Consider the following 14,792-nt stretch of genomic DNA (forward strand, 5'->3'; position numbering starts at 1 on the left):
CAGCTGCTTTGGCCTGTGATGCAGAGAGATGAAGAAACTCACCTAAAGTTTTGCCAGTAGTGAGGAACAGGTGGGATTTGAACTCACATCCGAGAGCAGGATTGTTCTCACTACCCCACTTAGGCTTATTCATTCAGCCATTCACTCACTCAGCAAGCATTTGTTGAACACTTGCTGTGTATTCGGAGTCTCTGAGTGATGTAAACAGTTAATCACTTAGCTGCTAACTGTAAAGTTGGTGGTTTGAACCCACTCATAGGTGCCCCAGAAGAAAAACCTGGCAATCTGCTTCTAAAAAACCAGCCATTGAAAACCCTGTGGAGCACAGTTCTAGTCTGATACACATGGGGTTGCCATGAGTCCAGATCAACTCAATGCAAAGGGTTTACCTTTTGTTTCTTTTTACCGTGTCTGGCACCTTCTGGCAGTGAGGACTGAGGAGTGTGCAGATTGATGTTTGCCCCTGCCTTCCTGGAGCATATGTTCTGGTGCAGAAGGCGAACAAATAAGTAATGAATGACAGGTCTTCTGAAGAAAATAAGGCAGAGAACCGAGTCAGTGATGACGAGAGCGTTCCATATTAGATAAGATGGTCAGGATGGCATTTGAGCCGAGCTCTCAGTGAAAAAGCGAGGAAGAGAACTATGTGATTCCCGGAGGGAAAAGCATCTCTGGCAGAGGGAATGGAACTTGAGCTTGGCACCCTTGCAGAACAATACAGAGGCTCGTGGGACCAGGGAATGTGAAGAAGGAGGAACCCGGTTTTATTCTAATTGTGATGAGCAGCTGTTGGTGACTTGAGCAGAGAAGTGATATGATTTGACGCATTTGTGGATAGGTCCCACTAGTTGCTGGATGGAGGGAAGGCTATCTCAGTGGCTGAGCAAAAAGTGATGGTGGCTTAGTCCAGAATGGTAACAACAGTGGTGGTGAGCAGTCAGATCCCCGTGCATTGTGAAGGTGCTCCCTGAAGACCACTGACCTGAGCAGTGGCCCTTCACTGAACACATGCCACCCTCCAGCACTTGACCACAATGTCAGTTTAAGTCACAGTGTAAGCAGTTCAAACCCACCAGCCGACCCGTGGAAACCCTATACAGGGTCGCTATGAGTCAGAACTGACTTGACGGCACTTAACAACAACAACAACATGCATAGGTCAACTGCGTAGTCTTGTGGCCAGAGACTCAGCATTGTGCTTGCTTGTGTATGGTCTGTCCATCCATCCCAGAGCCTCCTGACGCAGGACAGGCTGAGCATGGCATCTCCTCTGCCACAGACTCATTGGGTGGGTGGCTGGTGGGAGTGTGTGGGTGTCTGACTTGTGTTCCTGCTTGTGTCTGCCCAGAGCCAGAACATGAACTGTTCCTAGTATATGGCAAGGGCCGTCCAGGTATCATTCGGGGCATGGACATGGGGGCCAAGGTTCCAGACGAGCATATGATCCCCATTGAGAACCTCATGAACCCCCGGGCCCTGGACTTCCATGCTGAGTCAGGCTTCATCTACTTTGCTGACACCACCAGCTACCTCATTGGCCGCCAGAAGATCGATGGCACTGAGCGGGAAACCATTCTGAAAGACGGTAAGGCCAGAGGTGGGGGTGTGCTGTGGTGTGTGGGGAGCCGTCTGGGCCCAGGCACCTTCATTCTTGATGCCCTCCCAGCAGGAAGAGTCTCCTGCTGCTGGCTGCTGGCTGGTTGGCATGGAGATGAAGGGATAGACAGATTGACCCCTGTGTGACCCCCTTCTTGGCGGAGCTGAAAGAGGCAGCAGGATGGATGGGGTAGGCCCTGTGGGCTGTCCCTGCCAGGCCTTGGGAAAACTCAGGGTCCCTCTGCCATTGGCTCCGAGCCCTGGAACATCACACAGTACACAGCCCATAGTGGGGCCTGCTGGAAGGAGAGAGAACTCATTGCACGCACACACACACACACACATACACACACACTCAGGATTTGTGCAGGTAGACCTTACCAGGCAGCCCATGTTTACGTGTTCCAGGAAAATTGTGTCTTGTGAATTGAATCCAGTTATCCTCCCTGAGCTGCAGAGACAGGTCAGTTATACACTGTGTGGAGGCTCCCAAGGTCTATGGATTCTGTCCCTTCCCTGACACACCGTTAAGAGTCGCAGCTCCCCCTCCGGCTCAGACAGACCGATGTCAGTGACCATCTTCGGCTCTTTTCCCCGCCCCCACAGCAGCTTGGAGAATCTTGGCAGTCAGCAATCGTAACATTTTGAGGAAATCAAAAGTTAACACCTCAGAGAAAAGATTGGGGTTCCCTAGGTCAGGGGAACTACTAATTAAAGGACATGGTGATGAAGCCTCAGCTCAGTGAAAAATCACTTCCTAATTTATTCTTTTTGTTAGTTCAGGAGTTTTAGACTGGGAATTCGTATCACTCAGAGCCACATGCCCATTGCTGTAGCTGCCCACCTCAGCACACGCCCAGACATGCCTCACGCGAGAGCTGCGTAGGTTTACTGGATGTCATGTGTAGTTTCGAAAGACTCTGTGCCACAACACAGATGTGGCAACACAAATAGTCTTCCTCATCCTTTCCTGCAACCACCATCCCCACCTCCTCCCTCATACCCTCCAGGTATCCACAATGTGGAAGGTGTGGCTGTGGACTGGATGGGGGACAACCTGTACTGGACAGACGATGGACCCAAGAAGACCATCAGTGTGGCCAGGCTGGAGAAAGCCGCTCAGACCCGCAAGACCTTGATTGAGGGCAAAATGACACACCCCAGGGCCATTGTGGTAGATCCGCTTAATGGGTGAGTCCTCCAGAGCCTCAGGGTGGAGGAGTCTCAGAGAACTGGGGGATGACATACAGAGTAAAATAGAAGGAGGACATGGCTCAGGAAGACTTAGGCAAGATTGGAGGTCAAAGGGGAGGCAGTGTCCCTGCCCTCTAGGGAATGATGTACTAAACTGGTAAGTAGAAATCTGGCCTGTCACTTCCAGTCCTGAGCCCTTCACCAGCCCCCTTTGCTGTTAGAATGGAAGCCCCACTAGACCTGTATGGCCCTACAGGGTTTGCAGCTGGTGACTTTCCCGTCCCCTCTGCACCTCACTGTCTGCACCAGAAGATCTTAGCTCTCTGGCCTGCTCTTCACTATTCCTCAAACAGATGCCCCAGCTCTCTCTGCCTCAGGGCTTTGCACTTAGAATTCCTCTGCCTTGAGCTCCCATGTATTAATTCTCAGGTCTGGCTCTTTTTCCATATTCAGGTGTCACCTCAAATGCCATTTCTTCAGGGAAGCCCTCTCTGATCCCCTATCTAATGATCTTGATGCCTTGCCCGCTCCATCTCATTATCTTGTTTTATGTCCTTCCTGGCTTTTGTCACTTACAGGCATGACCCTATTGACTTATTCCTTATCTGTCTTCCCCATGGGCTGTGAGCTCCATAAGAGAGCAGAGGCCTTGGGTGACCTGGTCACTGCTGGGTCCCCAAGTGCCAGGACACAGTAGGCATTCAAAGAGTATTTGCTGAATGGAGGATTAAATGAATGAAATGTGTGGTTTGGAGTGAACGTGACAAGAGGACCTTGCAAGAGGGGCTCTGGAGACATGTTTTGGACTCACAAGGGTGGCCAACATGGTGCTGAGCTTTTATTTCCCATAGGTGGATGTACTGGACAGACTGGGAAGAAGACCCGAAGGACAGTCGGCGAGGGCGACTGGAGAGGGCCTGGATGGATGGCTCACACCGAGACGTCTTTGTGACTTCCAAGACAGTGCTGTGGCCCAATGGGCTGAGCCTGGACATCCCTGCTGGGCGCCTCTACTGGGTGGATGCCTTCTATGACCGCATTGAGACCATACTGCTCAATGGCACAGACCGGAAGGTAGGCTCCTGTCCGCATGTGACTCAAGTGTGTAATGCTAGCTCTCACTTGTGTGTGGGTATCTCTGAGTGTCCAGGTTAGGGTGTGCCTGAGGATGTCTGCATCTGTGGGCCTTGTGGCTTGTGTGAGGATTGCCTGTCAGTGCATATGTGTCTGTGCATGTGTGTAGCTGTGTACACATATCCTGTGCACATCTGCGTGTGTATGAAAGTACACGGTGGTGTAGGTCTGCACTGTTGGCCTCTGTACAGATGCGAGATACCTAGAGAGGTCTCTATTCCTTGGGTGGTTCCATGCATCCTGAAAGGCCTTCTGCCCCAGAAGCCTGTCCCAGCTCCTTCCACATGTTTTTTCTCAGCCCCTTTTCTACACTGGGTTTCCTGTATGTGCCTTCATGAGACAGTAAACGACTTGAGGCCAGGGATCGTCTCTTTTTCACTTTATGGCTGACCTGAGTTTGTCCTTTTAAGAGCTAGTTGCCGGACTTGTGGTGACTCCATGTGTGTCAGAGTAGAACTGTGTGCACTCCATAAGGTTTTCAGTGGCTGATTTTTCAGAAGTAGATTGCCAGACATTTCTTCCAATGCACCTCTGGGTGGACTCGGACCTCCCACCTTCCGGATAGCAGTGAAGTGTGTTTGCACCACCCACAGACTCCTGACCCTTACCTTGCTTTAGCTGCCACTGAGTTGTTTCCCGACTCTTGGCTATCCCGTGTGTTACAGAATTTAAAATGAGAAATGCTCCGTGGGGTTTTCTTAGCTATAATCTTTATGGAAGCAGATTTTTAGGCCTTTCTTCGTGGAACCACTGGGGAGGTTCAGACTACCAACCTTTTAAGTTGGTAGCTAAGTGCAAAGGGTTTGTGCCACTCCAGGAACCTTCCTGGCCCTTAGTAGATCCTGGATGAAGAAAGGAATGGCTGAATTCAGGCTGTCTGCTCAGTACTGTGTATGTGTTTGTGTGTTGGGGGATGTGAATGAATTGGAATAAGCAACCTCACACTCAGCATGCTTGCTGCCTGATAGTCTTTGTTTGGAACCTGACGTCCAGGAACGTTTCATTGTGTGCAAAGTATCACCCTCAGGACTCTAGGCTAATGAGAAATAGACCCACTTCCAGCATATAGGCAAATGTGCACCACCGTGACCCACCCAAGCCTCCCTGTGCCCACCCTTTAGCAGCACCCTCTTCCCTCCTAGATCGTGTATGAGGGCCCTGAACTGAACCACGCCTTTGGCCTTTGTCACCACGCTAACTACCTCTTCTGGACTGAGTACCGAAGTGGCAGCGTTTACCGCTTAGAACGAGGGCCAGGAGGTGCGCCCCCCACCGTGACCCTCCTGCGCAGCGAGCGGCCCCCTATATTTGAGATCCGCATGTATGATGCCCAGCAGCAGCAAGGTACTCCCCCTTGGGGGCAGGATGAGGGATGGGGCCTAGGCCCAGACTTGGTGCTCCTCTGGGGGTGAAGGTGCCCCCGGGAGATCCTGTCCTCTGATGGGTGGGTCTGGAGAAGCAAGGCTCCCAATCCAGTATGACTCTCTTGTGTTCCCCTCTCTTTTCTGATTCCATGTCTCCGGCTCCTTTTCATCGACATGCTTCTTCCTCTCTGTATTTCCTCCCTTTCATCTTACATACCTCTTTTCCCCATCCCCTCATCTCTCTTCACTGGCTTTCCCCGACCCTGCCACAACCTCGCCACAACTGACCCCTTACTCATCTCTGTGGCCCCTCCCCTGCAGTGGGCACCAACAAATGCCGAGTGAACAATGGCGGCTGCAGCAGCCTGTGTCTGGCCACCCCTGGAAGCCGCCAGTGTGCCTGCGCTGAGGACCAGGTGCTGGACACAGACGGTGTCACTTGCTTGGGTATGAGGGCTGCCCGGGTGGATGAGACAGGGAGCAGAGCCCAGTGGGAGGAGGCCACAGGGAGGGCAGGGGATACCCAGAGTCCCAGAGACTGGAAATGTGAAGAGGAGCCCTGTAGGGATGAGAGAAAGTAGGGAATGGGAATTGAGACAAAACTGTGGGCTAGGAGGGGCTTTAAGGAGGATGGGGGACTAGAGGTACTTTTTAGGGCATGAAGATTAAAGGAGTCTGAATGAGGGACACAGCAGCCATGTGAGGAGGAAAATATACCTCACTTCTTTTAAGGTCATTTCCCCATTATTAATATATCAATTCAGAATATTGGACAAGTTAAAAAATATTTGAAGTTCGAAAATATTGGAAAGCCCAAATCCCACAAACAAACACTACTGTATTGCTAGGCCTGTGATAAATTCAGCTCTGTTTTTATCTCTAGGTAGGTGATGTTATTTCATACTATACATAAAATATGTTCTCCTGTTTTTTAACTCTTGTGTCAGAAGCATTTTCTGTCATTATAGCATCATTTATAGTCTTACTTTTTAATAAAAATAGGCCATTGCCCATTGTAAAGATAAAAAAATAAAATGGCATGAAAAATAGAAAGTACATTATCTCCCCAAATCCATAGATGATGTTTTTTCTACACAAACAACAAAGTTGTATGGTATTACTGCGCTTTGTGCATTAATTTCACTGTGTGCACTATATACATTGTGTGTGTGTGCTTATCCAAGCACTTGCATACACTTTACTAGGGTGTGTTATACGAGGGAGCTTCAGAAAGTTCCATTGTCTTTTAATTCCATTTTTTCCACAAACTTTTTGAAGTCCTCTCATATGCGAAAATACAGGTAGTCACTGTTACCATTTTGTGGAACATCCTACCAAACATTTGTCTAAGCATTTAATTTATATAAATAGGAATCAGCCTCATATTCTGTTCTGTTTCCTGCTTTTTTCTACTTGAAGCTATGTCATGAATATGTAAGCAACATTTCTAACAACTGAAATATATTTCATTTAGTCGATGTTCCAGAATTTACTCAATCATTTCTCTACTGTTGGATGTTTAGGCTTCCAGTTTTTTGGTAGATATAATCACATCTACTGAACACAGACTGTGTTGGGCACTGTTAAAAGCATTTCTTGTGAATTAACTTAACTTACTCCTTACAACAACCCTGTTGGGAAGTATTTTTATTATCCCTGTTTTACAGATAAAGAACTTGAGGCCCAAAGTGAGAGCAGGGACTCAAACCCAGGAAATCTGACCCAGAACCCATTGTTTAATCACCCCCTCTGCTACTTCTCACATTTTCATGCCTTCCTGTATTCTGGATGATTTCCTTAGGATAGATTCACAGAATTGAAAATGAGCCAGTAGGGCCTTAGTGTGAGACCACAGGAGTGAGTAATGGAGGTCAGGTGGGGAGCAAAAGCATTGGGGGAAAGGGTCGGGTACCAAGGAACTGAAGGTCCCAGGCAGTGAAAAAATACTTAGATACTGAAATCATCAAGAATTAAACTGGGAATGATTTTGAAGAGAGTGGCACCAGGCCATGTGGTAGAAAGCCTCAAGGAATGATGGGGTGAGGCAATAGTCGAGGCCTTACAGAACAGGGGTTGGTATCATCTGATAAAGGAGCCTCGGTGGTGCAAATGGATGCTATGTAATAACACTTGGATGCTAGCAGAGGTGCGGAGGGAGAGAAGACCTGATGATCTGAGCTGGTAAAAATTACAGCCTTGGAAACTGTATGAGGCAGTTCCATTCTGACCCAAAGGGTCACTCACTATGAGCTGGAATCAACTCAGTGGCAAACAGCATCAACAGAGTCTCATAATATGAATGTCGGCACTGATTATTTTAGAAAGTAGGAAGAGAAAATAGTCAGGAAGACACATGCCAACCCTGAGTGGTCCACAGAATATGGAGAGAAACAGCCTACCACAGGACCTCAGGGGAGGCTCAGGGATTACAGAGCTGGGAGGTGGACTAGAAAGGGCGTGTGCAGAGCCGTTGGGTCCACTGAGGTGAACCTTCGGACATAGTGATTCTACTGCTGACAGATGGTGAACTGGGGTCTTGAGTGTTGGAGAACAAAAAGGATGGAGCCTGTGGAGCTCTGGAGATTGTCTTCACTCCTGCTAGTGGAGTTGATGCATCTGTGAAAGAAAGAAGCCAGGCACAAGGGTGGGGCCTCGGGAATCCCAGAGATGTCTTCCAAGGGACAGGGAGGGACAAAGAGAGGTCTGCTTGGTAGCAACAGAAATATGGGGTCTGAGTACCAGCACTGTAATCTGCTTCTGACATCCCCCTCATACCTCTGTGGTACCCACAGCGAACCCATCCTACGTGCCCCCACCCCAGTGCCAGCCCGGCGAGTTTGCCTGTGCCAACAGCCGCTGCATCCAGGAGCGCTGGAAGTGTGATGGGGACAATGACTGCCTGGACAACAGTGACGAGGCCCCGGCCCTCTGCCGTGAGTCACCCGCCCCTCTCTGCTGAGAAACAGGCCGGCAGGGCCAGAGTGCCGCCTCTGCCCAGTTCTGCTTTTTAAGTGCCTGTCCCTGAGCGGAGAGCTGGGGCCACCTTCTCACTGACCCTGACCTGCCCCTCCTCAGATCAACACACCTGCCCCTCAGACCGATTCAAGTGTGAGAACAACCGGTGCATCCCCAACCGCTGGCTCTGTGACGGGGACAATGACTGTGGAAATAGTGAAGATGAGTCAAATGCCACTTGTTCAGGTATGGAAGGAGGGGTGGACAACACTAGGCATCCTCTAGCAGGGAAACAGGGACAGATGAGGAAGCCAGGCTTAGGAAGACAGGGACATGGGAAGAAATCAGAGGGGTCTCAAGAAAGGAGAGAGGGAGATAGAAGGAAAGCGAGAAAGGAGGAAGGAAGGAAGGGGCAAGCTCAGGGAGGCAAGGAAGGGGTGAGGTCAGGGCATCCAGGGGACAGAGGGAGGGAGCTCTGAGCAGGAGCCAAAAAGGACAGGGTTGGCTGGGGAACATGGAGAATGTGGTGGTATCAGCTCTAGGTTAGAGATGAGGGGTGTGGGACGGTGCATCTTCTCCCTGGAGGCCTACAGAGGCCTCATGAGAAAGAACAGGGAACACCTCCAGTGTAAGGCCACACAGAGGGTTTTGAGACTTGTGGGAAGACTTCCTGTCAGGCGTAGAAGAATAGGAGAGGAAGGAGCAGGGGAAGGGAGGTAGACAGGGCTGTGAGACTCAAGACTCACGCCACTCCTGTCTCCTAGCTCGCACCTGCCCACCCAACCAGTTCTCCTGTGCCAGTGGCCGCTGCATCCCCATCTCCTGGACGTGTGACCTGGACGATGACTGTGGGGACCGCTCTGATGAGTCAGCCTCATGTGGTAAGACAGCACAGCCAGGGTGACACTGGAAAGAGGGAGCCCATGAGAACATGCCCGAGGGCCAGGGGTGCTGGAGAGACTCTGAAGCTTACCACCTGGGCAGCCTTGAGCAAGCTCCTTCACTTCCAGGAGCCTGTGAGCAAAGTGGGGACAAGAGCAGCGCCTACCTCACAGTGTGCACTGATGTGAGGGTTTAGCAAGATCGAGCACCAAGAGCACTACACTGAGCACAGGCCTGTGCTTGGTAACTAACAGTATATGCTGACAGGTGGGCATGTATGAGCAGAGTTTCAGGTTGAGCTACCACCACCTGGCCTTCCATTCCCCGTCTTACTGGCGAAAGGCTGCCGATTAAGCTCCCACCAGCTCTGTGCCTGATGCTCAGTGTGATCTTAACTTCAGGGATCTGAGACTTGAGAAGGGATTTGTTTCTCATACCCTTCCCCAACTCACCTCCTCTTTCTACTATCCCACAGCCTATCCCACCTGCTTCCCTCTGACTCAATTTACCTGTAACAATGGCAGATGTATCAACATCAACTGGCGATGTGACAATGGTAAGAGTTTGCCCACATCCACCTGCCCCTGAGTCTGAGGACAGCTAGAAGTTGCATCCAGGCCCTGGATTGGAACAGGGTTTTAGAGTTCCATCACCCCTGCCCCCTGTACAGTAGGAGAAAAGAAGAAGAACCAGATATGCCATAGGGGAGCCAAGATGGACTGGGGAGACCCTGCCCATTGCTGGTCTACCATTTCTATCCTCTGGCAAGGACTGGGGGGCTGGAAGAGATGAGCAAGAAGAGCCTGAGGGACAGAGCAGGGAGTGCCCCATTCCCGACTCCCTTCTCCCTACAAACCTCCACCTTCTAAAGTCCTTGGTATACCCTCCAGGCTCTGGAATTCACACACAGGAGCCCAGCTGGCGGTCCGCCAGGGGCCCAGGGGATGTCAGTCCCAAGCCAGGGGTTGCTGAGGTTCAAATGTTTGGGCTAGTGGGTTGCTGTGTGCTGTCTTGGGTTGTGTCTAGTGTTATATTGTAACATGTCATAGCGTGGCTCCAGCCATGGCTGGAGTATGAGAGTCTACTGTGGGTCAGAACCACCTTGTCTTGTCTGTGTGCCAATGGCTGCCCTGGCGGTTTCTGTGTTTCAGAGAAGGATTGTGGGGACGGCTCTGACGAAAAGACCTGTCCTGAGCCTTCCGGTCAGTGCATAGAAGCACATGCACCATCACCCCATAGCCCAGCCTGGCCTCGCCGCCTCCCAAGGCCCCAGGCAGCCCCTCCCCGACAGCTCCTAGGATTTGAAAAGAAAGCAGCTGAGAGAAGAGGGAGAGTGGGAGAAAACAGAGGGAGAAAGGAAACTGTGGGCGGGAGAAAGAGACAGAGGTGGGGACAAGAAGACCAAGACACAGGGAGGAGGAAAGAGAGAAGCAAAAACCCAATTGGAGAAAAGATGGGAGCACACCTATGGGGAACAGCCAAACCTCAGCCTTACCGGGTACCCTGTAAGTGTGAGGGAGGTCTAGAAAGCTGTCAGCCTCGAGATATGGATAGTCTAGAAGTGGCCCCAACCTTGTGACAGGACCCCTCATGAACCAGACACTGGGAGTAAGTGGCCCAGCAGACCCCCAGCTCAGGGTGACCCCACAGAGAAGAAGTCAGTCCTCTACTCTCCCACATCCCCTCCCCAAGATCAGATAGAGTTGCCAGCTTTTCCCCAGAACTCAGCCAATAAAACAGGGAAGGAATGTTTCCTGTCCCCCCACCACCCTGACCTTTGCTGACTCAGGGAGGGGCCCCTTGGAGCCCCCCCACCCACCCACCTGCCCCGTGGGCCATGGTGCATGTTGTAGTCTATGCAGTTTCTGTGTCTTTTCCGTTTGTTATTTTCTCATTGGGGGGCTGGGGTGGAAATGGGGAGTCGGGAGTAGGGGCCCTAAGCTGGGGTCACAGAGAAGGCTACTCTGCTGAGCCTCTCCCCACCCCTCTGTCTCTCCCCTGCCCTCCAGACAACGACTGTGGGGACAACAGTGATGAGGCCGGCTGCAGTCACTCCTGCTCAAGCTCCCAGTTCAAATGTAACAGCGGGCGCTGCATACCTGAACACTGGACCTGTGATGGGGACAATGACTGTGGGGACTACAGCGATGAGACACATGCCAACTGCACCAACCAAGGTGGGCACGTGGGCCAGGGGCTGAGCCACCACGTCAGTCCCTCGCCATCTTTCCATCCACCCACCCTTTGGTGGGGACCAGAGAGAACTTAGATGTGGCTCTTATCCTTCGGGAGTTCCCAGTCCTGTGGGAGTAGGAGCTTATCAACGAATCGTTGGCACACACTATTAAGATTGTGGGCTTTGCAGTTGGCTGACCTTGGGTTTGAGCTCCAGCTCTGCAACTTATTATCTTGGTTGCCTTGAGTAAGATCCTTCGTCTCTGTGAGCCTCATCTGCAAAGTGGGACGAGAAGAGTGCCTACCCCACAGCTCTGGTGTGGGTTCGGTGAGATCGTGCATGAAGAGCACTGAGCACAAGGCCTGTGTTTGGTAACTATAGCTTGACAGCAGGATGCTAACAGGTGGGCATGCTCGAGCAGAGTTCCAGGCTGAGCCACTACCACCTGGCTTTCTGTTCTGACTGGCTCCTACTGACTGGCTCTGTATGATCTTGACAGAAGGGATCTGAGAATGGAGATATCTGAGGGAGAGATGGGCTGACAGGGCCAACCAGGGGGCCATTGAGGGCTGAGTCATTCAAGGGCACAGGCCCCATCAAGGGTATGCTGGTTTCTCATTCTGGCTGATTGTCACCAAGGAGAATTACAGACCCAGGAGCATCTTGGCTTAATGATGTTTTAAATTATAGAAACATTTCAGGCCAGAGTCTTTGTGCAGACCACCACAGAGCCCCTCTTCCTTATAGCACTGAGGTGTACAGTGAGCTGAGGGGCTAGTGCTGAATAGTATGGAGCAGCCACCCTAAGCCCAGACCTGCAGAGAGGATGGAGAGGTCACAGGAAACTCGGGGAAACAGTAACCATTTCCAGGGCCTAAGGGTCAGGAAGGGGCCCCAGGGACCATGCAGCGAGGCGGGAGAGCTCCCTGAGGGGCAGACCCAGTCAAGTGACTCCCTTGCCTCTTTGTCTTGGAGTGAGATGTGCTATGTGAGAGGCCTTGCATGAGGCAGCAATTGTTATCAATGGTCATGAGTCAGAATGTTCAGGTACCATTCAGGAAGAAAGAGGATTTGAACTGACTCTGACTCATGTACACAACAGAACAGATCCTAGTCATCTTCACAGCTGTGGGTATGTTTCAATCCATTGTTGCAGCTACTGTATCAGTCCATATCATTCAGAATCTTCTTCTTTTCTGACTCTCTACTTTACCCAGCATGATGTCCTTCTCTAGGGACTGGTTCCTCCTGATAACATGTCCAAAGTACGTGAGACAAAGCGTTGCCATTCTCAAACTGTGGTGCATTTGGGCTGTACTCCTTCCGACACAGATTTGCTTGATCTTCTAGAAGTCCATGATATAGTCAATATTATACACCAACACTATAATTTAAAGGTATCAATTCTTCTTTATTATATTTATTCATTGTTCAGTTTTCACATACCTATGAGGCTACTGAAAATATCTGTCTTGGGTCAGGCACACCTTAGTACGCAAAGTGACATCTTTGAACACTTTTGGTGGTGGTGGTTATGTGCCATGGTGTCGGTTCCGGCTCATAGCGACCCTTAAAGGGTTTCTGAGGCTGTAAATCTTTATGGAAGCAGAAAGCCTCATCTTCTGCAGAACTGCTGGTAGTTTCGAACTGCTGACACGAAGAGTAGCACTTTAAAGAGGTTTTTTGTAGCAGATTTTCCCATTGCAATACATTGATTTAACTACTGCTTCCATGGGACCCAAGTAAAATTAGATCCTTGACAACTTCAGTATTTTCTCAGTTTATTGTGATATTGCTTACTGGTCAAGTTGTGAGAATTTTTATTTTCTATATGTTGAAGTGTAATCCATACTAAAGGTTGTATTCTTTGATCTCCATCAGTAAGTACTTCAATTCCTCTTTGCTTTCAACAAGCAAGGATGTGTCATCTATACATCACGGGTTGCTAAGGAATCTTCCTTCAATCCTGATGCCACATTCTCCTTCATATAACCCAGGCTCTCTGATTGATTATTTGCTCAGCATGCAGATTGAATAAACATGGTGAAAGGCTACAACCCAGGCATACAATATCCCCTTGTTCTAGGTCTAGGTAGAGGTTCCACACGAGTACAATTAAGTGTTCTGGAATTCCCATTCTTTTCAGTGTTATCCATAGTTTGTTATGATTCACACAGTCAAATGTCTTTGTATAGTTGATTAAACACAAGTAAATATCTTTCTGGTGTTCTCAGATCTTGGCCATGATCCATTTGATGTTAACAGTGATATACCTCATTCCATGCCCTCTTCTGAATCTAGCTTGAATTTCTGGCAACTCCCTATTGATATATTGCTGCAGTCATTTAAAAATTATCTTCAGCAAAATTTTACTTATATGTGATATTAATAACATTGTTCAATAATTTCTACATTCTGTTGTGTCACCTTTTTCTGGAATTGGCTCATATAGGGATTTCTTCCAGTGGATTAGTCAGATTTCTTGGCATAGACTAGTGAGTGCTTCCAGTGTTACCATTGGTTTGCTGCAATATTTGGTGTTCTCTCAGTTCCTGGAGACTTGGTTTTTTTTTTAATGTTTTATTGTGAATTATGTGATAGTTTACATGGGAGAACATTAGTTTTACATTCGTTCTATCGTATATCGTCTCATGCCATGGTTACAATCCCCTCCATGCAATCCTTCCCCCCATACCCCCCAGGTCTTCAGCACACAGTCGCTCTCCCTCTCTGGATCTAAAGTCTCCAGCTGCTCCATCGCTCCACGTCATCATCTCTGGCTGGAGCCTTGTTTTTTGCTAATGCTGTGGTGTGGCACTGTAGGATTAGCATTGGATACTAATCACAGATTGGAGTTTCAAACCTACCAGCCATTCCATGGAAACCCTATGCAGGGTCGTCATGAGTCAGAGCCGACTTGACAGCACACAACATCACATCACCATCAGTGCTGCTACTTCCTGAGATGGCAGAACATCTTACCAATTCTTTTTGGTACTGCGATTCTGTATTCCTTCCATCTTCTTTAGATGCTTCTGTCTTTCCTTCTTCTTCTTTTTTTTTTTTTTTTAAGTTTTGATTGTTAATTAAGTGATAGTTTATGTGGGAGAACATCGGTTTTGCATCATCATTTCATTGCAGTGATTACAGTCTCCTCTGTGCATCATCATCATTCAACAGTATTTGCTTCTATTCCCTCTGAGGTTTTTTTGAGGGGGGATGTACACAAAAACACTCAGGCTTATATAATAATTTGAACAACCAAAGGGCACATTCTGAAAACCTGCCTCCTGGCCACCTGGCTGCCAGCATTCCGTCTTTCTCTTTCCATGAGTCTAAAGTCCTCAGCTGCTCCCTCTCTCTATGCCTTCATCTCGGCACCATCTCTCATGTTGCTGCTTCTATGGATAGGGTCCCACATTCCGCTCATGCTCTTCTCCCTTGATGATCCTAGGGTCCTCTGTTTCTGGACTGTAATTAACTACTCCGCT

The 14,792-nt window shown here is 49.4% G+C and overlaps 1 protein-coding gene across 1 annotated transcript in view; it reads left to right on the top strand.

Annotated features, from left to right (window-relative positions):
- Positions 1-14,792, top strand: part of LRP1 (low density lipoprotein receptor-related protein 1) — an 85,656-nt gene that overhangs the window by 29,295 nt on the left and 41,569 nt on the right. Inside the window, exons 11-20 of the mRNA XM_006859462.1 lie at positions 1,349-1,585; positions 2,607-2,787; positions 3,642-3,864; positions 5,067-5,268; positions 5,610-5,735; positions 8,081-8,221; positions 8,364-8,489; positions 9,008-9,124; positions 9,601-9,681; positions 11,135-11,302. Coding sequence (XP_006859524.1) covers positions 1,349-1,585; positions 2,607-2,787; positions 3,642-3,864; positions 5,067-5,268; positions 5,610-5,735; positions 8,081-8,221; positions 8,364-8,489; positions 9,008-9,124; positions 9,601-9,681; positions 11,135-11,302 — 1,602 coding nt within the window. The remainder of the gene's footprint in view (positions 1-1,348; positions 1,586-2,606; positions 2,788-3,641; positions 3,865-5,066; positions 5,269-5,609; positions 5,736-8,080; positions 8,222-8,363; positions 8,490-9,007; positions 9,125-9,600; positions 9,682-11,134; positions 11,303-14,792) is intronic.

The sequence above is a fragment of the Chrysochloris asiatica genome, unplaced genomic scaffold (assembly GCF_000296735.1).
Source record: "Chrysochloris asiatica unplaced genomic scaffold, ChrAsi1.0 scaffold00033, whole genome shotgun sequence".
NCBI lineage: Eukaryota > Metazoa > Chordata > Mammalia > Afrosoricida > Chrysochloridae > Chrysochloris > Chrysochloris asiatica.